Source organism: Triticum aestivum, chromosome 1B (assembly GCF_018294505.1).
Source record: "Triticum aestivum cultivar Chinese Spring chromosome 1B, IWGSC CS RefSeq v2.1, whole genome shotgun sequence".
NCBI lineage: Eukaryota > Viridiplantae > Streptophyta > Magnoliopsida > Poales > Poaceae > Triticum > Triticum aestivum.
In genome coordinates, this window is record NC_057795.1 from 194,136,454 (window position 1) to 194,159,538 (window position 23,085).

The following is a 23,085-nucleotide window of genomic DNA, read 5'->3' on the forward strand; positions in this document are numbered from 1 at the left end:
GAGCCAACGAAACCATCGAGAGCTTGGTCTCTTGCAAACATACTACGGAAGGTGACGCGGAGGCAATCACAGTGCGGACGGCAGAACACTTGGCCCGGCTATTGAGGCCGCGAACATTTCAAAACATAATCTTGAGGTTTACATCCATGGAAGAATGTTGATACACGGGGTCACGGACAGACAAGGCGCGATCATGCTGAGAGTCGGCACGACGGGGAGGAGTGGGGGGCTAGCCTGGGGGAGATGCCATCCATAGAAATCTGCAAAGGCGCAAACCACCTCGGTCGCAAGGGGGCACTCAAAAAGCTTGTAGTAGCGATCCAAGATGGCATAACGTTGGATATATATAAATCCTATAGAATGAAGAAACATCACTCTAGAAAAAAATGAAGAAACGTCACCGGCTACACTGGGCATTTAAAATATGGAAACTCAGTTTAATCCACAGATGAAGCATTCATGTGCAAGTTCCAACAGATAATTATCCGATGCATATCAAAGTATCAGGCAGTTAGAACTGAAAAGAAAAAACATCCAGCAGCAAGCAACAATGGCTAGCCTACCACAAATACTGTCTCTTTAATTCTTATCCTACCCCATGATGATCATACGTTGGCGGGCTACGAACTGCCGCAAGGAAGGCAATAACCTGCCAACCTGGGCAACCAAGCAGCTCAGCACCATATCTGACCAAGCCCAGCACATGCGCTGTTGCATACTGACTAATTTGCACACCTACAACAAAATGCTCACCAACGATAAGTACAGCGTGAGACCTGACTAAAATCAAGCAGATCGCTTTGGATGAAGCCACATCACTGAAGGCGAATCATGCTGGTGCGGGGACAGGGATTTCAGCCACAGCAAGGCTGCTTATTGCATCATATGATCGGCAGACGAGACAGTGCGCATGTGTGTGTCACTTCCATTCGGTTCTGCTGATGAATCCATGTCGACTGTATCTGGGATCGTGAGGGTTCAAACAAGATAAAATGGCATAAGCAAGGGACATTCTAGCCAGATGTTTACAAACAAGCCAACAAAAGGAAATAATACTCACCAGATGCAGATTCACTAGGCTGGCTTGTTAACGAGGAGCTTCTTCCCAGACCTGCATACGTTTATGTTTACATAAGCTGTTGCAAGTAAGGAATGAAACTAACAAAGTGAAGGCAGTATAACAATCTGACATAATGTGCACATGCACTGCTGTAGTACATAGTAACATATACTGTGGCAACACATGATAAATATGAAATTGTAGCTGTGCTAAAAAAACAATCTAACAGGTAATCAAAATCAACAGAAATGGTAAAGTGGACTGAAAAACATCAATTACTACTGAGCTGAAAGGAGCGAAACTAAGCAGTGAGCAGTTCCTGTTTCTACCATTGAGGTAATCTGGGAAAGATAGACCCATTTTCAGCATTGATGTAAAGGGGGATTGGCAAGTATAAACACCAAGTACAGCTATCTAAAAGCAGAGTTTTTGTTTTTCAATGAATTAGCCGGTATATGGAAGAAAAAATCGCCAATATTTGCTCGTAAACTATTTTAAGAAAAAGGAAAACAGAATAGGAATCTCACCATAACATCTTCTGGGAACAAATAGCAAAATAAAGGTTAAAAGAAACTGTGTGCTTTAGGGAGGGAGGGGAGGTGTATCAGCCAGTTATAGTAAACTAAGCAAATCATCTGAAATGACTAATGATTACAAGGAAACAAACCTGCAGACTGACGCAAACCTTTCACAGCTTCGAAGTTCTTGTATGTATAGCCCACAAAGCTAAGGTCTTTAGTATTAGGAATCATCTGCAATAATGTTTCCAAACAATGACGAAGAGCTTTGGAGTAAATAAAGAAATAATGGCATGTAGTCTGTTACAAATGTTGAAATGCCTATCCATGGACATCTAAATGTGACCACTGATGAAGATGATTCAGTAACTTGAAGTGCAAAACAAAAGGTGTGTAGTTTATTACAAGACAGAAATTGATTCCTAGGCATGGACATTAAAAGTGAAAGAAAAAGAACCCACCCCATCCCACATAGATAAATCATGATAAGCTCTGCCTTCATGAAAAATGTTTTGCAAAGTTGCAACACATTCTATGGCAAATTTTGGGGGGCACATACCGCATGAAATAAGAAACCGAATAGTTTGGTGATCCTACACGGTCCGTTACTCCTAAGCAGTACTGACAACAATCCAATGGTTGCAGGATAATAGATCACTTAATTAGTAGAGCTGGAGTGGGTAGGATGATGGATAACCTTGATACGGACATATTTGTGCTTACCCTGCCTCTTCTCCACGTATAGGTTAAATTAAATACACAAAATGACAACGTTATGGAATTAAAAAGACAGATTATGAATGTATTAATATTATCAACAATATCACGTGGTCATTATCAACAATATCATGTGGTCTTAAAGAGGAGTCAAAAATGGGCGTGCAAGGCTGAACATGCTTTTAGAGTAGTTTTGTCGAATCTGAGGGTTCATAAATTCATACCTTCCTTGAGGACCCAGAACCTGTTCTTGCTGGAGCGGGATCTACCTGCAGAGAAGAAAGAAAGTGATAAATATAATTTATGCATGGCAGAAAAGCATATGGAGCTGAAAGAATGACATATTGAATATGAAACGAAATATTCTTGAAAGTTGGGAATATTTAAAGAAGCAAACTACAGGGTGGTGCTCGGGTTGTCTTCTGTAATAAGTGCCACCAGGGGATCCCTGGTCAGTCTAGTTTAAAGGATCAAACACACAGCAAACTAATGCAAAAGAATTTGCTCACCTCGTCAAACTTCTGAAAATTCTGTGTATCCAGTTCATCATTTACTTGAGGCTTAAACGCCGCCTCCATTTCATAAAGCTTATCCCATTCAACTCCATGAAACCAAGGATGAGCCTAAGAAAAAGAAATTGGGTGTAACAAACATAACATTTTCAAGCAATACTCGGATGGAATCGTATGTATGTATAGTTGTGGAAGTAGGGGTGGGACACAAGGGGACGAGTTCGTCATCTGCATCAAGGCGCCCTTGCCGGCGATTAAAAGGGTAGCAGAGATTAGATAGAGAGACTCAGAGGGGTCAGGAATAGAAACTAGAAGACTTGATTGTTATTACAAACAAGGACCTGGTTTATATAGTACCCACTGGACACAAACACAACTCTGATTTGAATGCTCGTCTCACTAATTCCTGGACAGACTTGACAATCCCAATTCTTTTTTCCTTAAAGAGTATTATCTGAAACCTGAAGGGGAGCCGTGGCGCAGTGGTAAAGCTGCTGCCTTGTGACCATGAGGTCATGGGTTCAAGTCCTGGAAACAGCCTCTTACAGAAATGTAGGGAAAGGCTGCGTACTATAGACCCAAAGTGGTCGGACCCTTCCCTGGACCCTGCGCAAGCGGGAGCTACATGCACCAGGTTGCCCTTTTTTTTTAGTATTATCTGAAACCTAGTCCTGCTCATCCATGTTTCTATTTGTCCTTGTGACCACAGTTTCCGGCCATGCGGCAGCCTCTCCTTCGCTTTCTTTAACTCCCCTTCTTTAATATTTTTTTGCCCCTAATACGAGTCCACAGGCGTATGCAATTATAATTTCGTGATATATAGTAATACCGATTTCAGCCAGCCAATTTAGGTACTATTTTGTACATGGATGACTAAATCTGAATATGTTTTACCAGCATGGATTTTAAGATAACTTATATTTGCAACTGGAGACAGCAGATAATTTTGAGAGACAAATACCTTTATTTGATCTGCCCCTCCACTGCCAATCCTGTGGTCAACATCACATAAGAACCGACAAATGAGATCCTTAGCTTCAGGAGACAACCTTGGATTTTCTGGAAATTTTAAATAGCTTCTCCAATGTACAATCTAGGAAGTAGTACAGCAGAGTCAGTGCAGTACTTACAACAGAAAGTGGGAGCGCTTATAGAATATGGGTACTCATCTTTCCCAGGTTATATATACCCAGAAAAAGAGACCAAATTACATAAGTTTAATGTCAATTGTATGAAATTCAAAGACAGGTAGTCCAGGATTTCAAATCATGCCAGCATAGGAGTAATTTAAAGCTAAAGACCAAAGAACTTTGCCATTTACACACTTCCACACATGGGAGAGAATTAAGGCTAGCAACATTTGGCAAACCTTGCAGAGCAAGGAACTACTTCACAACAACAAAGCCTTTAGCAAGGAACTACTTCGCTAACTATATTTCATCTACCTCATTCAACTAGGGTGATCTGGACCTGAAAATTTGTACGTTCCTGCACAACAACACAAATAGCAAATGCGCAGCAATGTTTTCAGTAAATTTAACGTGCAGCTAAAAATAAGCTCCATACTAAACTATAATAACTAAGATAATCAAATTAAACCACTACACTACAGTATGACTGTTCTAAAAAAATGAATCAAAATCAGTATAACCCACAAGCAGTAAATATATTGTTATATAATGAAAGTCAATGTGTGGTTAGACTTATAACAAATAGAATATGCCATGCAATTCTCATTCAAAAAAGGAAAAACGTATATCCATCCTTTTTGGTGGGGCTAATGATGATGTGTGTTTAAACACCCTCAGTGGAAAAAGATAACTATATGATAATAACTCCCACTGGAAAAAAAAAGAGCTCTATCCCACCAGTTGGCGGGATCCTATTATCTGCAACATATTCCAACTCACTAGATAATGTAATGATCTTGACCACAAAGACAACTCTCATAAGATATGTTACAAGTACAAGGAGAGATTGGAATAATGCCACTGCAAAGGTTGCAATTTTACTGTAAACTTTGCAATGGCATGTCCAAATTTACATGTATACAACACGCAACTGCACGGGCTTAACGATTCAGTTATAGATAGATTATTCAGAAAACAAACCTTTCGGCATGTGGTTATTGGATCATCCGAATAGAATGGTGGATACCCAACAAGCATCTCATACATGATTGCACCCAGGGACCACCTGCATGCAAATAAAAAATAAGCAATCATACAACAGTTATTTAAAACAAGAGACAAGTTTAATTTTTTGCCTTGAAGATCAAAACAAGGAATAAAGTATGTGAATATGAAATTCTTAACCTACCAGTCACACTCAACTCCATATCCCTTTTTCAGTAACACCTCAGGAGCAATATAATCAGGCGTACCGACAGTAGAAAATGCCTGAAATTCATTTAAAATGGAAATGTTTGGCGATACTTTTCCCTTTTGAGAAATGATGTTGAGAATTTATGCCCATGGAATAAGGAAAAAAAATGGAGTTGTATGTAACTAGTTGGATGCTCGATATGGTAAGCAAGCACGCACCAATTTTCTCCTGTTCTTCTGCCAGTGCTGAAGCTGTTCATTTGGACTTCTCCACCTTCTACCATTTGCTGTATCAGAGAGAGAATAATCGATATCCATGGACTCCCTAAGGTTTTCATCAGTCATAGGTTCATCTTCATTCAATGTTGACAATTTGGTACAGTCAATTGGCTTGCATAAGCCAAAATCTGACAACTTCATGTGTCCATTCTTATCGAGAAGGAGATTATCAGGCTTAATATCCCTGTAAGGACAATAAAACAAAAATAGATTTGAATAAACATATATAGAATATAGCATATGCAAACAAGATTTGGAAGTATGTGACCTGTGGATGTAATTATGTTTATGAATAGACTCAATGGCAAGAACTGTCTCAGCAATATAGAATCGAGCCACATTTTCAGCTAAGGTATCCTCTCTCATGAGGAGGGTCATCATATCACCTCCGGGAAGGTACTCCATGATAAGGTAGAGATACTCAGCATCTTGGAAAGAATAGTATAGCTTCACAATGCAGTGGCTACCAACTTCAGCCAGCAAGTTTCTTTCAGATCTAACATGCTCCACCTAATAGATGTAAAGAAAATATTAGTTCCAAAAAGAAGAACAGGGCAAACTAAACTTACTAAATATTCCCATAATAATAGTTGAAAAGATTTCAATTCAAAGCAAAAATGAATAATCTGGGATAACATACAAAGCCTCTCGTATTAAACAATAGTTCATGAAAACAACAGTGCATCAAAAATCATATTGAGGTAAAAAAAATTGTAGAGTAGAAAAATAACAGCCGACCATGACCGACAGTCCTATTCTACAATCTGAACCACGTGTTATCTATAACATTCGTGTCACAGTTATAAAAAAGGAATCCACGAAAGGCAGTCCTATACTCTTACTCTACAATCCACGAAAGGCATACTGCTTGCGTGGAAGAGCAGGGCCGTGACCATCACGGACCCAATGTTCACCACGAACGCCATAACGGCCAAAGTGACCGCGGCCACCGGCGCGCCGTGGTGGCTATCGGTGGTCTATGGCCCCCAAGAAGACGCAGACAAGATCGCCTTCCTGCAAGAAATACGCGAGATATGCATAGACTGCCCCGGGCCCTGGATGCTACGCGGCGACTTCAACCTAATTCTGCGCGACGAGGACAAGAACAATGGCAACCTGAGCCGCCGCATGATGGGCAGATTCCGTTGACGGTCGCCTCGTCAACGACCTCACGTTGAAGGAGATGTACCTCAATGGACGGCGATTCACTTGGTCCAACGAGCAGTCCCCGCCCACCCTCGTGCACCTGGATCGCGTGTTCTGCACATCGGACTGGGAAGACGCGCACGGCAATTGCCACCTGCGCTGCCTCGCCTCTGTCGTGTCTGACCACTGCCCCCTCCTCCTCGACTGCTCGCCCACGCACGCGGCGCACCGACGCTTCCACTTAGGATTTCTAGCTGCGGCTGGATGGGTTCCATGAAACAGTGGCCGCGGCTTGGGGATCGGTACATGACCCAGATCCTTTCCGGCGCTTGGTTTTCCGCCTCCAGGCCACTGCCCGCAGGCTGACCAGCTGGAGTGCTAGGTCCAAAGGGAACATCCGCGACAAGATGGCCATATCCCGCGAGCTGATCTCGCGATTTGACAAGGCCCAGGAGGAACGGGTGCTCCCGCCCCCCGAGGACTGGCTGCGGAGGCAGCTCAAAATATCCTACCTTGGGCTGGCATCGTTGGAGCACACGATTGCGAGGCAGCGGGCACGCATCACCACACTCAAGGATGGGGATGCCAACACGACATTCTTCCACCGACAGTGCTCTTTCCGCCGGCAGAAGAACCACATCCACAGCCTCACCGTGGATGGACATGTGATTGCGGATCAGGAGGGGATGGCGCAGGCGGCTTTCTCTCACTTTGACGAACTGCTGGGCTCGGCCTTCGCCCGCGGCCACTCGCTGGACCTATCGCAGCTCATAGAGCCTTGCAACCTGACATGCCTCGACGCCCCATTCAGCCCTGAGGAGATATGGGATGCCGTCAAATGCCTCCCGGCACATAAGGCGCCTGGGCCCGACGGATTTACAGCTGAGTTCTTGCGGGCATGTTGGAGCACGGTCAAACAGGACTTCCTGGACATCTTCCAGCAACTCTTCGAGCTGCGCGGTCGCGGCTTCAGCAAGCTTAACCAGGCCCTTTTGACCCTGCCCCCAAAGCGCGCCGATGCCTGCCAGCTCCGCGACTACCGTCCTATATGCCTGATACACCTCATGGCCAAAATCTTCGCGAAAGTGCTCTCGCTACGCCTCGCGCCAAGGTTGGGCGACCTGGTCAGTTGCAACCAGAATGCATTCATCCCAGGCCGGAGCCTCCACGACAATTTCATCCTGGTCAGGCAATCCATGAAGCTGCTGCACCAACTTGGGGCCCCAAGAGTCATGCTCAAACTCTGACCTCACGCGAGCCTTCGACTCCCTATCCTGGCCCTTCCTCTTTGAGGTGCTGGACCAGTATGGGTTCGGGCCTCGTTTCCGGGAGTGGCTTGCGATACTGCTATCGACCTCAAGCACTAGGATCATCTGAATGGCGAGCCAGGACCGCCGATATGGCACCGATGCGGACTGCGACAGGGCGACCCCGTGTCGCCACAACTCTTCGTGCTCGCCATGGACACCCTCGGACGCCTCATCCACCGCGCCCACGACTCCGGCATCTTGCAAAAGCTGCACCCCCGACGAGCCATTCCGGCCATCTCCTTATACGTCGACGATGTGATGCTTTTCTGCCACGCCACACCGGGAGACGTGTAGGCCGTCAAGGGCATCCTAACACTCTTCGGTGAAGCTAGCGGCCTCCGGGTGAACTATGCCAAGAGCTCGGCCACCATCTTCCATGGCGACCCCGACGCAGACGCGACGATTGCCCAAGTAGGATGCGGGACGGCCGACCTGCCCATCACCTACCTCGGCATCCCACTAACGTTGCGCCGCCCCACCGCCGCCCAACTACAGCCCCTTGTAGATTCAGTGGTTGCCAGGCTCCCAACATGGAAAGCATGGCTCATGAACAAGGCTGGACGGCTCGCATTGGTCAAAGCGGTGCTCGAGGCCATCCCGGTTCACCAACTGCTCGCATTCAACCCCCCTAAGAAGACTTTGAGGCAGCTGGAGAAGATACAACGGGGCTTCTTATGGGCTGGACGTGCAATTGCCAATGGTGGACACTGCCATGTCAACTGGCGCTATGTGTGCCGTCCGCTGGAATATGGCGGCTTGGGGATACGGACCTGGAGCGCGTTGGCCTGGCACTGAGGTTGGCTATGGTATACTCGCACGGACGACAACCGCGCGTGGCAAGGGCTCGACTTGCAGTTCACTCCTGAGGAGCGCGCGCTGTTCTTCGCCTCCACTACCATGGTCCTCGGTGATGGATTGACGGCCCTGTTTTGGGACGACCGCTGGCTACAGGGGCAATCCATCCGCGAGCTCGCCCCTGCGCTTTCCCAATGCATCCCCTCCCCAAACGGAGGCGCAAAGTGAGAACAGTGGCGGAGGCCCTAACGGGCAACGCTTGGGCCCGCGACATCCAGGGAGTGCTCGGGATACATGAAATTGGGCAATACCTGATGCTTTGGCAGGCCGTACAGAGCATCACTCTCACGAATGTGCCTGACCAAATGCTCTGGAGGTGGACGGCCAACGGCATTTACACGGCGCAATCCTGCTACGCTGCGACCTTTCATGGATCCACAAGATGCCCCTCATGGAAGCTGACATGGAAGAGCTGGGCACCACCCAGAGTCCGGTTCTTCCATTGGCTAGCCAGCCAGGACCGGTGCTGGACAGCGGAACGGCTGGCCCGTCGCGGCCTGCAGCACCACCCCAAATGTCTCCTCTGCGATCAAGCACCAGAGACCATCCAGCACCTGCTCCTGGCCTGCCCATTCGCGCGGCAAACCTGGCATGCCATCTTGGACTGGACTCGCATTCCATCACAGCCACCATACAATGAGCCCTCACTCGTAGACTGGTGGCAGGAGACGAAGGGACAGACACCGCACACGCTGCGCAAAGGATTGCAGTCCGTAGCCATGTTAGTTCCTTGGATGATCTGGAAGCAGCGGAATGAATGCGTCTTCGAAAACGCGCGGCCATCGATAGAAGCATTAGTGGATAGGATTAAAACTGAGGCCAAATGTTGGGCACAAGCTGGGGCACAGGGGCTCAGGGTTGTCCTGCCCACATCCTGGGACGTCCACTGATCGAGAGCACAACCTTTGTAACCCCAGCCTCCTAGGAGGATTGTACTATCCCTTCTCTTCAATGCAATGAAACGCAAAGATCTTTGCGTTTCTCGAAAAAAAAATCAGTCAGAACTTAACACACGGGTCAAGGTACAAGCCATTTTGAGTTCTCTAGCATGGCATCTATCATTGTTACTTCTTACATGACGAGACTGCTTTGGTGGCCAGCATCAAAATATATCAAAACAAAAATGTACTAACATAACCACAAATATTAAAAAGAAAAGAAAATGCAAAACAAGCAGTACAGTACTCTTAGCATACCTGACCCTTGACAACCATTTCAGACTTCTTTAGTTTTTTCATTGCATAAATATTACCAGAGGATTTATCCCGGCATAGTTGAACCTATCAGAAAAACAAATCAAGTTATCACCTACGGGTCAGCAGCTCCAGCATGACAAACAGTTGTACTTTAAACATCAGGAATTTTAGAGACAATAGATCTAGGAAATGCTACATGCAACCAACTGGCGCCGCCAGTCAACGTATTGGCATGCATACTATGTTTATTTGGCAAATGCCAACTATTTATTGAGCAGATACCATTGAATTGAAAGGGATTACAAAATATGGACTGCCTAAATGACTCAGAAAAGCATGCTTGTAGATACTGGAAGATGCAAACCTCCCCATAAGCACCTCTTCCAATGATGGTGAGCAGCTCGAAGTCATCCACACAAATTCTATGCCTTTTAAGTCTCATGTATTCAGTCTCCTTCCTCTGCAACTCCTTTATCAATTTTATCTGCTCCTCCCTAGGAACTTGAGAAGAAGCTAACTGTTGTTCCAAAATCAAGCGTCTGCAATTGTACAATGGATCCAAGTTTCTAGTATCAATAGAAATAAAAGCAAACGGCAGTGTGTGATAAGCTTGTCACTGTAGGCAATAAAAAGGCAATGTTTCCAAATGAAGTGATGGACCCAAGGATGAATATATGCTCCCTGCAAATTACGAGCGCAAAAAGATGACAAGAAAGAGAAAGATTCCATTCACATTTAATACAACAACATATAGTCTAGACTTTGGTAGTTGAAACCAGGATGAAGACAAATTAAAATAAATGTATTTAAACTAGAATGAGTGAGATTTCAAGAGATATTTGGAACGCGTGTCTATTGAGTTCATTGGGTCATTGCTTGTGTTATGCAGTGTGCAGCTCTGCGAAAGCATTGATCCTTGCTTGTGGAGCTAGCTGTTGGTTTCCTTTGATTGGGTCAAGGGGATTTGCAATTCGAAATGAAGATGTAGGTATAGTTGCAGGAGGGCGTGGATAGGAACAAAGTTCTCATTTGTGTTCGCTTTTCCATTTGAGTATGTGACGACTCGTACTTTTTGTACTTGATTGATGTGCACAATTACATTCGAAATAGTGTGGTTTGTGATTGTTTTGGTTTTTATCTTCGAAGAGAGTGTTAGAAAGCTATGTATTGATTTTCAGCTCAACATTGAGAGTAGACAAATTTACATTAGTGTGTTCCTAGAGCAGGAGTTTTTTTTTTTTAAGTTTCACCTGGGTGGGTAATCCCGCAAGCAAAAGGCTATCGAGGGGAAAGAAAGTCACGCCAGGCCATAGAGAGAGGTCGGAGAGAAAGAGTTCCGTGTTACATCCTCAACGGGAAAGTTTTGTTGACGGAAAACTTTAGCATTCCTGGCATCCCAAATTTTCCAAAGGGTAGTCAGGATCACGGGCACCGTCATGGTCGCGGGCAGCCCGATGAATTCCTGCCTTCCGTCAGACTCTGGCCGCCGCGGGGCAGCGGACGAATAGATGTAGGCAGTCATCTGCATGGGCCATGCACATCAGGCATGTCGCAGAAGGCAGAAGGTTTTTGTGGTGCAGGTTGAAGCTTGTGTTGAGGCGGTTGAGATGCAGAAGCCAGCCACAAACTTTGCAGGAGATATATCTAGAGATCGGCGATTTGACAGCATATGCATAAGGAAACTAAAATAGAGTGACACGGATGAATAATCTTTAATAGGAATGTCACCAAGTAAGTATAGAATTTTAACTTTTTACTTATAACATATATGCATAATACGTGGATCGCTCTCAACAAGTTTTCTTTTTCCTTTTTGTGGGGACTCTCAACTTCTTTTCTTGAAGATACAAACCCAGTCAATGAAAGGTATCAGAGATTTCCAAAATGTTGCCTAATAAACTTGGATGGAGGGAGTAGCTTTTATTGGCATTGGCAGTTAATACCAGCCATTTAACTTATCCTATGTGATTAAATGTCTGTTTGGACGAGGCTAAAAGGCACCAAAACAATATTCTTATTGAGCACTTCAAGTTCGCACTTAATCTAATTTCTACTGCACAAATACACAATGTTTTCCTAAACTCCAAAAAATGTGCACAATGTTTCGTCTCTTTTGTTCGTTTAGGCTTTGATCAGGCACTTGTATCTGTTTTGTTTGTGCCATCGATTGACTAAGTGTAAGTAATGCGTCAAACTCATCAATGTCAAGTCAGTCAAGTGCAAATGTGCGCTAAGTCCCACCACAATGGCCACCCACCTACATGCACACATGACAAAATCCTGGCTCCACCTACTATTGTCGAACCCCTTAAAGCACATTGCTATGTCCAGTTGACAATTGTTAAAACATGCCACTAAGGACATCTCAAGGCTATCACAAAAAAATCCCCTACTTGTCTGTCCTTCCTCCGCCCTCTTTTTTTCGCTAAGTCAAATTTCATCAATGTTCAAACAATTGGAAGATAAATTGTGCATGACAAATGACAAACAATTCAAACAAACTTCATAATCCAGATCCAACAATTCAAACAAAAGCAACCGAATGAATCAGTGCCAACCACCATTTGCATAGCATGCAATGATTCCACTGCGCATTTAGTGAAATCACAATGCCGCATCGGCATCCAAGTCGTCAGCCTTGACATACATGACCTTGGACTCCTCGCACACCGTCTGAACTGCAAGCCTCTTCTACTCAATGTCAACCTTCTTTGCTTGCATCTCCATGAACTCTTTAAACCTCTCCTCCTTTTCCTCCTTGAGCTCATTGTGTTTTGGCACTTGCCACCTCGTTCTTGTCCATGATGTCCTCCCACTTCTCCGACATTTGGCCGCCCGATTGCACCTTGCCCTCTCGGTCTCCCACTTCCCATCCCCCCCCCCTCGATACACGGGTTGCCAATGCAAGCCCCCCTTGAACTCCACCGCTTGTTTCACCAACTTCATCCATTTGGGAGGTTGCGGCACTTTTGCGTTTGCGGCTTTGAGTAAATTGGCCAAGTCACTCCATTTGATTTGGCCATTCGACTTGATTCAACAATGATGCATGGTGAATGGCCTACCCTCGATTTTCTTGGACAGTGGCGCCACGAGGCCGGCTAGAAAAGCAAATGAATCACATGATGAAAAACATTGCAACATATAGGGCAAATAAATCATATGATGAACTTTATGGGAAGCGAAGCTTACAAGCTCAACGATACCCATGCCACTTGGTGCACTGTTCTTGATTTGGGCATATGCACCACAACACTTGTTCCGATGATTGAAGGAGTTCCCACTCCGATCACCGCCACATGATACGGCGGGTAGTTCTTCATGCCATGAAAGAACTCATGCGCCTTCCTCAATAAGGTCGCACCCCTTTGTTGGGCGCCTTCCTAAAAAACATCGCACCCCTTTGCTCAACACCGACAAATGGATCAACGCTATTGCCCAACCAAGCCAAGCAAAACAACTCGTCCTCCTTGGTGGTGTATACAACTCCTCTCTTCGCTTTCTTTGCTTCCATCTCGGCGCCGGCGAGTATTGTTTTTCCACCCCTCCGTTCGTTTGACCATCGTTGATCATGGACATCATCACCTCTTTGGCCGTGTCGAGCTTAGGAGGGGGAGGTCCGTTGAACAGGTTGCGAGCGCCTGCAGAGAAGCTATCCTCCGGTGGTGTATGCTGCCGGATTTGCCGCAATGACTCGGTGAAGTTGTAGTCGATGTTGAGGTTGATGATGAACGGGAGACCAGAGTGGGTGGAGGGGGGGACTACTGTGAGTCCGGGCTGTAGTCGTAGGCAAGGGCGCCGTGGGGCGACGCGTGTGCAGGCACACCCGACACAGCGGCATAGCTTGCAAGAGGAGCTCATGCTCACACCGCCGCACTGGCCCCTTGCACCGGCCCCTTGCACCTTCTCTCTCGTGCGGCGCTCTTGCTGCTTGATACTCTCCGAATTTGGCCGACGTGGGTGCTTGCGACGGTAGCACCTCGAAGATGTTGGACAAGGTCAAGTTCGTTGGGCCAGAGAGATTCATTGCGGCGGCAAAGGCCAGTGGTGGTGGTATTGCTGTTATAGCGGCGACCGAGGTGGATTTGGTAGCGGCCTCAGGGTCAGGCATGGAAAGAGAGAGAGGGGTGTGGGACGGGGAAGGGACTGATTAGGGTTTTTGGCGTGGGTCCGGGACGTCGGATCTGACGTGGTAGATGTCCGAACTCCCCTACTCCGCCCCTCGAGTTGGGGCCAGGCTAGGATATTCCAGATAGTCTGGCTCAAAATGGGTGCCTGCGTTGGACGGCTAAAAGTGTCTGTACCAGACAGGCCGAACATTTGCAGCCAGAATGGGTGCCCGACTTGAAGATGCCCTAAAACCCAACTTACAGCATGTCTGCACACACCTGAATAGGCAAACCACCCCCAAAAAGTACAAAAGACAGCACTAGTGAACATGGAGCAAGAAACTCAGGTCTGCACGCTGCAAACACCAATATGTCAAGACAAATTCTCCACATAAGCAATCAGACAACACAAGCCCCTGTTTTCTTCTAGCTACAATCCAAGAACCGCATTGACAAAGGATGCTCAGCTCAATGGAGCAATGAGCAACAATTCAATCCAATTAACAGATACTCCCTCCGTCCCATAATGTAAGATGTTTTTTGACACTACACTAGAGTTGAAAAACGTCTTACATTATGGGACGGAGGGAGTAACTATCAACCATCCAAAATCCCTCAGCGAATCAGCTCACCCCAACCTACACCGTAATTGCACGTCCCAAAGTTCAAAGATAGGCCGGTTCTTCTCGTGGTTGGCCATGCAGAACCGTTGCTGGACTTCAGACCGTCTGGCGCACCGAGGACTCCCACACCAAACTACGTGCCATCTTGCAACCAACAGGTCGAAACAATCAACCACATCCTCCTCACATGTGTCTTTGCGAGAACCTGTGGCTATGGATTTGGAGCGCTCTCGACGAGCCAAACCAAACTCCAGTGGTGGACGAGGAGTTGGTGGAGTGGTGCACCACGCGGGTTGCGGCTCAATGCTCACCATGAGACCTAAAGGCGATTATCACGCTTTGCTTATGGGAACTTTGGAAACACTGTAAAACCATAGTATTCGACGGCACAACCCCATCCCATCAACTAGCCTTGCCGAACATTAATCATGAAGGACGGACATGGAAATCAGCGGGTCTACTAAAGGGTGACTTTGAGTTTTTCTTCGGTGGTCTGAGTAGGCAGGCTAGCCGCGAGTAATCCCATACTAATGTAACTATCTTGTGGTGGCTAGTGAGAGCCTAGTAAATCGGTTGTAAACCTTGTGGAGGGTTTCTTCACCCCTTTCTTCTATAGACACTTATTCTGGGACGGAGGGAGTATATGACTCGTGCATATTCTAGAGAAAAAAAAGTTCAAAGATGGAGTAGCCCACAGTATAATCTACAGCCACAGTCTAGAACAAATTACCCTAAAAGTCGCCGAATTACCAGCTAGACATGCAGCGGAAACTACAGAGGACAAAAGTATAAACCCCCGAATCGCTGAGATATCCCCAATCCCTCGATCATCCCGACCCCCCGAGATCCAGGTACACCCGCACGCGGCCGAATAGACAAAATCAGGAGTTTCGGGACAGGATGGGAGGCCGGCTGTACCTCTCGTTGCGCTCCCGGAGATTCTTCATGCGCTCGCGGTAGTCGTTCTCGATGATCTTCTTCGCAGCCGCGACGCGCTCCATGGTGCGGCTGGACCCCACCGCCTCCTCCACCAGCGGCTGGCTCCGGCCACCGCGCGCCGCCGTCTCGCTCTCCATGCTAACGCGCACGCCCGCCCGCGGCCCCGCGACCCGGCTCTGCTTCTCGCTGTCGCGAACTCGAAATTCTTTTAAAATTGTTTTCTCTCTTGGTAGTGCTAGTAATGGTTTCTCTTATTGGCTTCGCCGACGCGGCTGCTTCTTGTTTGGTTAGTTTGAGGTTAGAGATGAATAACCTGGTCTTTTTTAGTGGAGGACTACAGGCTGGAGCTGGAGACAGCTTTTTTTTGTATATAATAATAATAATAATAAAACAGGCTGGAGACAGCTAGTGAGTAAATGGAGCACACCGAGCTTTATGGCAAATTTTACACGATTGATTCGGAAGAAAAGGCAATTTTGCAGATAATATTCTATCTTTTCTTTTTCTGAAACACGATAGCCCGTTGTATTAAACAAGAGGGTAAGGAAAGTGCTCACTGCATTAGATATTTCTCAAAGGACCTGTCAATGGCACGTCTAGGGGTGTCCTAATTATTGCATATCTAAGTGATCGTTCCCCACACAACCGCCGTTGTTGGCGAAGCAACCGAAGAAAGGGTGCACCGCACGTACGCCTCCCCCCACCCATCCGACCACCATCTCCCAATTAGCATGCAATCGACAAGAGCCCTCGCCCACGGTGCACTGATCCGCCGCGTTCCGTGCCCCAGGCTTGTACTGGCTCAAGGGGATCCGCCGCGTTCCCTGCCCCGACAGCAGATTAAGCTTCGTAGGCTTGGGCAATGTCGAGGGACACCGGCCTCCGTCCCATCGACCGTGGGGAGGATTGGGGCGAACTAGGAGCAGCAGAGAACTCATGGATTCCGGCTGGATAAGACTCGAACCCCTTGAAATGTGTGATCTAACTCGATAATGTGCCTAGTATTAATTTGACCAATGGACTCGTGAATTGTTGTCTACTTGACTAAATTATTGCCTGCCTAATTGTAGGATTGATCGAGCGTTTGCCTTTCGGCTCGCAGTTATAATGGAAACTAGCATCGTGCGGGGTACAAAAGCGCATCATTTGTCTGGATTTTGCTATCCAAAAGTGGTAGAAACAATTGTTTGGTTTAAAGATTTATGCAACTCCCTCTCTTCTGATTATCCCTGGAGCCAAGCCGATGTTGTTGAACTGAAATATTTCGATAGTAGTGAGCAAAAATTTGTGCCACTAACTTGCGACGAGCATGTAGAAAATCTTTTTGCTTTAATGCTCTCAACCGTTTCGGTAAAATTCAAATCGACGTGCTTCAGCCTCCAAAAGAATGGGAAAAGGAAAGGGTGTGTCACCTGATAACTCTACCAATAGTGAGTGGTCCTGCACTCTGATAGTCTGATACGTCTTCGTCGTATCTACTTTTCCTAACACTTTTGCTCTTGTTTTGGACTCTAGTTTGCATGATTTGAATGAAACTAACCCGAACTGACGCTGTTTTCAGCAGAACTACCATGGTGTTGTTTTTTGTGCAGAAATAAAAAAAATCGGAATGGAACGAAACTTTTTGAAGAATTATTTTATAATAAAAGAAAAATACTGGAGCCAAGAACCACCGGAGGGGGCCCCTGGCTGGGCACAAGACACCAGGGCGCCCCTCCCCACCTCTGGCGCGCCCTGGTGGGTTGTGCCCGCCTGGTGGCCCCGCAGACCCTAATTTCGATGCTATAAAATCATATTTTTGAAGAGAAAATCGAGGAGGAAGTTTTATCGCGTTTCACGATACGGAGCCGCCACCACCTCCTGTTCTTCATCGGGAGGCCAGATCTAGAGTCCGTTTGAGGCTCCGGAGAGGGGATCTTCGATCTTCGTCATCACCAACCCTCCTTCATCATCAATTTCATGATGCTCCCCACTGGGAGTGAGTAATTCCTTTGTAGGCTTGCTGGTCAGTGAAGAGTTGGATGAGATTCATCATGTAATCGAGTTAGTTTTGTTAGGGCTTGATCCCTAGTATCCACTATGTTCTGAGATTGATATTGTTATGACTTTGACATGCTTAATGCTTGTCACTTTGGGTCCGGGTGCCGTGATTTCAGATTTGAACCGTTTATGTTTTCACCATTATATTTATGTTCTAAATCCGAACTTGCAAGTCATATTCACCTATTACGTGTTATGATCCGTAAACCCCAGTGTGACAGTAATTGGGATACTTTCTGGTGATGACCGTAGTTTGAGGAGTTCATGTATTCACTATGTGTTAATGCTTTGTTCCGGTTCTCTATTAAAAGGAGGCCTCAATTTCCCTTAGTTTCCATTGGACCCCGCTGCCACGGGAGGGTAGGACAAAAGATGTCATACAAGTTCTTTCCATAAGCACGTATGACTATTTACGGAATACATGCCTACATTATATTTATGAACTGGAGCTAGTTTTGTATCGTCCTAGGTTATGACTGTTATATGATGAATATCATCCAACGAATCTACCGATCCAATGCCTACGAATTTTCCACATATTGTTCTTGCTAATTTACTACTATTACTGTTATTGTTACACTTGCTACAAAACTATTGCTATCACTCTCACCGTTACTATTGTTGTTACCACTGCTATCAAAACTATCATATTACTATGCTACTGATCACTTTGCTGCAGATATTTAATCTCCAGGTGTGGTTGAATTGAAAACTCAGCTGCTAATACTTACAAATATTCTTTGGCTCCCATTGTGTCGAATCTATAAATTTGGGTTGAATACTCTACCCTCGAAAACTATTGCGATCCCCTATACTTGTGGGTTATCAAGACCTTTTTCTGGCACCGTTGCCGGGGAACATAGCTATATTTGTTGAGTCGCTTGGAATTATTATCTATTTATCACTATGAAGAATCTGAAGGATACCAAGACTAAGATTTTTCCCTCTAAGATGAGGGGAGGTAAGGAATTGCCATCTAGCTCTGCACTTGATTCACCTTCTATTTTGAGTAAACTTGCAATGCCACCACATGTTACTAATCCTGATATGTCGCAAGTTATTGATGATGCTACTTCTGCTATGGATAATGCTTATGATGATGCTAGTACCTTGCTTGATGATAATGTGCCACTAGGTGAATTTCTTGATGAACAACTTGCTAGAGCTAAAGATATTGAGAATGCTGAAACTGATGATGTACTTGGAACTGAAAATCTTGAAACAACTATTAGACCTAACTCTCCTAGATATGAAATGCCTAAGATACCTGAAGGATGCGTTATGGATGAAGAGATAGCTAGGGACTTTCTTACTTGCAATGATAGAGATGATCTTAAGAAATTATTATGCAGACTGAAAGAAAAATCTTTGAATGCTAGAATGAAATGTGATCCTAAGTTTGCTACTTCACCTATCTTTGTTACTGATGAGGATTATGAATTCTTTGTTGACCCAGAGTTAATTATTTTGGTTGAATCTGATCCTTTCCATGGCTATGAGACTGAAACTGTTGTGGCACACCTTACTAAATTGAATGATATAGCCACCCTTTTTGCTAATGATGAGAAAATTCGCTACTATTATATCCTCAAATTATTTCTGCTCTCATTAAAGGGTGATGCTAAGATATGGTAAAATACTCTTGCTCCTAGTTGTGTGCGTAGTCCCCAGGATATGATTTACTACTTCTCTGGGGGGGAAATCCTACTCATAAGAAACAAGCTGCCTTACGGGAAATATTTAACTTGTGCAAATTGAAGAAGAGAGTCTCCCACAAGCTTGGGGGAGGCTTCTCAAATTGCTTAATGCTTTGCCTGATCATCCACTTAAGAAAAATGAAATACTTGATATCTTTTATAATGGACTAACCGATGCTTCTAGGGACTCCTAGATAGTTGTGCTGGTTGTGTTTTCAGGGAACGAACTGTTGAACAAGTCGAGGAATTATTGAATAACATATTGAAAAAAATGATGATTGGACTCTTCCTGAACCATCGCCTAAACCTACTCCGAAAATAGGGGTGTCTTATTTCTCAGTCTTGAAGATATGCAAGAGCAAAGAAATGTATGAAGGGAAAACGTGTTAAAGCAGAGGATGTTAAGAATTTACCACCTATTGAAGAAATACATGGACTTGATACACCACCCCCACGGGTGGTAGAGGTAAACTCTTCATGGAATTTTATGAAAATGGCATCCCTTATAATATGCATCCTAGTCAATGCCTTTATGAGTTCGATAACTACATTAGAAAATAAGATATCTTCAATGCCAATATTATGAAATAGTTGAAATACAACTCTTGTATGATCGCTCGCTTGCGTAACTTGTTATTTAGAATGACTAATGATGTTAGAGGTGTAGGAAAGCATGCCTCTATGGCTCAAACTCAATTAGAACAAGTTGCTAAATCTCAAAGAGAATTGCTTGATGAAATGAATAATAATATGAATGACCATGCTATTAGAGTAGTAACTAGAGAAGGTAGAATGACTCAGGAACCACTTTATCCTGAGGGACACCCTAAAAGAATTGAACAAGACTCTCAAAGAATTAACACTGATGCACCTAGTCCTTATAAAAAGAAAAAGAAAAAAAGAAAAATAATAGGACTTTGCATACCTCTAGTGAACCTGAAATAAAAAAACCTCTTCTAACCTCCTGGGATAATAATGATATTTCTATATTTGATGCTAAAACTCAATCTAGTAATAAACATTCACCTAGTGATAATGAAACATATAATGATGATGTTCATGAAGACACTCAACTAGACAACGATAAAGAACCAGGTAATGATGTGGAGATAGAACCTACTGTTGATGTTGATAATCCACAACCTAAAAATAAAAGATATGATAAAAGAGACTTTGTGGCTAGAAAACATGGTAAAGAAAGAGAACTATGGGTTCAGAAACCCATGCCCTTTCTGCCCAAACCAACTAAGAAAAAAGATGATGAAGAATTTGAGCGTTTTGCTGAAATGCTTAGGCCAGTCTTTTTACGTACTCACTTGACTGATACTCCCTCTATTCCAGAATATAAGGTGTATTGGTTTTTGTGCAAGTCAACCATTTGAAAGTTTGATCAAGATTATAAAACAAAATAGAAACATCTGCAATACCTAATAGATAAAATATGAAACTACCTTTCATGATCGATCAAATGATATAAATTTCATATTGTGGATATTGATATATTTTTCTAAAAACTTGGTCAAACATGCACTCACTTGACTTTTGAAAAACCAAATACACCTTGTATAAAGGAACGGAGGGAGTATTTTAAAGATGGCCCCTTATGCAAAACAAATGAAAGACATCATCACTAATAAGCGGAAGATACCACAAGCTGAAATCTCCACCATGCTTGATAATTATTCTTTTAAATATGGAGTACCTAAAAACTGGGAGATCCAGGAATACCAACTATACCTTGCTCCATCAAAAGAAAATATGTTAAAACTACTTTGTGTGATTTATGAGCTGGTGTTAGTGTTATGCCTTTCTCTTTATATAAAAGACTTGATTTGAATAAACTCACACCTACTAAAATATCTTTGCAAATGGCTGATAAATCAACTACCATACCTATCGGTATTTGTGAGGACGTGCCCATTGTTGTTGCAAATGTTACTATCTTAATAGACTTTCTTATACTTGAGATGCCCAAGGACGACAACATGTCGATTATCCTTGGTAGACCCTTTTTAATACTGCAGGGGCTATTATTGATTGCAATAAAAGCAATGTCACTTTTCATATCAATGGTAATGAGCATACAATGCATTTTCCGAAGAAACAATTCCAAGTGAATGGTATTAATGTTATTAAAAAAATCTCCGACAATCACTATTAGAAGTTTTCAACTACCTCTACCTACTACCAAAAAGAAATATGACATACTCATATCCCCGTTGAGGTAACTTAGTGTTTTACAAAAGTTCTTCGGTTTCATGCTAATCGAAGGTGGTTGTTAGTAAGACTTGATCAATCTTATTAATTGATCATTTTTGAGAGGTATGAAGTTGATGAATTTGGTAGGCACTACCTTCTGCCCTTACCTTTTGTTCTCTGTTTTTCTTAGTTAAATAAAATAACATTCCATGTTTATCCTGTTTTCTAGATTTCCGTGCAATAAAAAACGACCCAAAAAATAAAAGTGCTCAGAATGCCCTGAAAATTTAATACGGTTTTTTCTAAATATTTCTGAATTTCTGGTGCAAATAACATCAGACGGGGTGCACCTAGTAACCACAAGACACCAGGGCGCGCCAGCAACCCCAGACACACCCTGGTGGGTTGTGGTCCCCACATGGGTCCCCTCACTTGTCTCTTTAGCCCATGTCATCTCCTACCTCCAGAAAAAATCACCATTGCTCTCTTTCTCGTGTTCTTGCTCTCAAACCCGCGGATCTCGATCTCTTTGCTCGAAGCTCCGTTTCCAAAACTATTTTGGGGGATTGCTACTTGGTATGTGACTCCTCCATTGCTCCAATTAGTTTTTGTGTTACTGGTTTGTATTTTGAATAATTAGCTACTCTTAGTGTTGCTGTAGATGAGTTTGCATGTTGAATTCTTAGAGTTCTAAGTAGTTTGAATGCTTAATATAGCCTCTATGCATCCTTATGAGTAGCTCCTATCAATATTGTGAACTTTTGTTGACAAAAATTTTGATATCGGGTTTTGTCATAATTATCGTCATAGAAGTGTCATAAGTATGACAGGAAAAAATTTCGTTCGGCCCAAAATGTCACGGATGTGTCTTTTTTTGTAGTGCGTCTGTGTTATTTTTGGTCTTCACACACATTTTTGATTACGGACTTGTTTGCCGTGTATCACACACATCTTGTTCAGTTGAACTATTTCTGTTGTCTTGGCTCATCGCAAACAATTCATTCGAGTGAACTGTATGCCCTCCATCGCACACACCTTGATCAGGCTGACCATTTCTGTTGTGTTACCTAATCAGAAACAGTTCATCCCAGTGAACTGTATGCTGTATATCACACACACACTCATCTGGCTGACCATTTATGTTGTTATCGCAAACAGTTTGTATGGATTAACCGTATGCCACGCATCGCACATGGAGCTCTGATCTGAATCGTGTTTGATGTGTGCGCCATCAAAAACAGTTCATCTCATTATTGATGGTTTTCTTACACCACCATTTGCGATTAATGCATCGCACACTATTTTGTCGAAGGGTCTCTGATTGGACTTTCATGTTTGGACCATCCTGCAGTAGTGGATGAACTAGGGTTTTGAGATGAGATGGTGTTGTTGAATATGTTGATGGAGATTGGCCCTCCCATGATGAGAGGGTTGTTTGTGATGATGATAGCTTCGATTTCCCCCTCTTGGAGGGAAGTATCCCCCCCCCCGAAATCGCTCCACCAGAGAGCAAAAGTGCTCCTACCCAAGTTCCGCCTCGAGATGTCGGTGCTCCGTACCGAAA

At 44.4% G+C, this 23,085-nt stretch overlaps 1 protein-coding gene across 2 annotated transcripts; it reads right to left on the minus strand.

The window, feature by feature from the left end:
• Nucleotides 1-416: 416 nt before the first annotated feature.
• LOC123115191 (serine/threonine-protein kinase tricornered) lies at nucleotides 417-15,885 on the minus strand. 2 transcript variants are annotated; one of them, XM_044536423.1, is made up of 13 exons: nucleotides 15,565-15,885; nucleotides 10,282-10,456; nucleotides 9,918-10,001; nucleotides 5,679-5,920; nucleotides 5,351-5,594; nucleotides 5,127-5,206; nucleotides 4,919-5,003; nucleotides 3,769-3,900; nucleotides 2,805-2,918; nucleotides 2,520-2,564; nucleotides 1,728-1,812; nucleotides 1,061-1,111; nucleotides 417-962 (listed from the first exon to the last, which is right to left on the minus strand). In XM_044536423.1, exons 1-13 carry the CDS (start codon nucleotides 15,720-15,722, stop codon nucleotides 874-876), a joined length of 1,584 nt encoding a protein of 527 aa, XP_044392358.1. In that variant the 5' UTR covers nucleotides 15,723-15,885; the 3' UTR covers nucleotides 417-873. The 2 variants fall into 2 exon arrangements, with proteins under 2 accessions (XP_044392358.1, XP_044392364.1); XM_044536429.1 differs by having other exon boundaries at nucleotides 10,296-10,456; nucleotides 15,565-15,878.
• Between the last annotated feature and the right edge of the window lie 7,200 nt (nucleotides 15,886-23,085).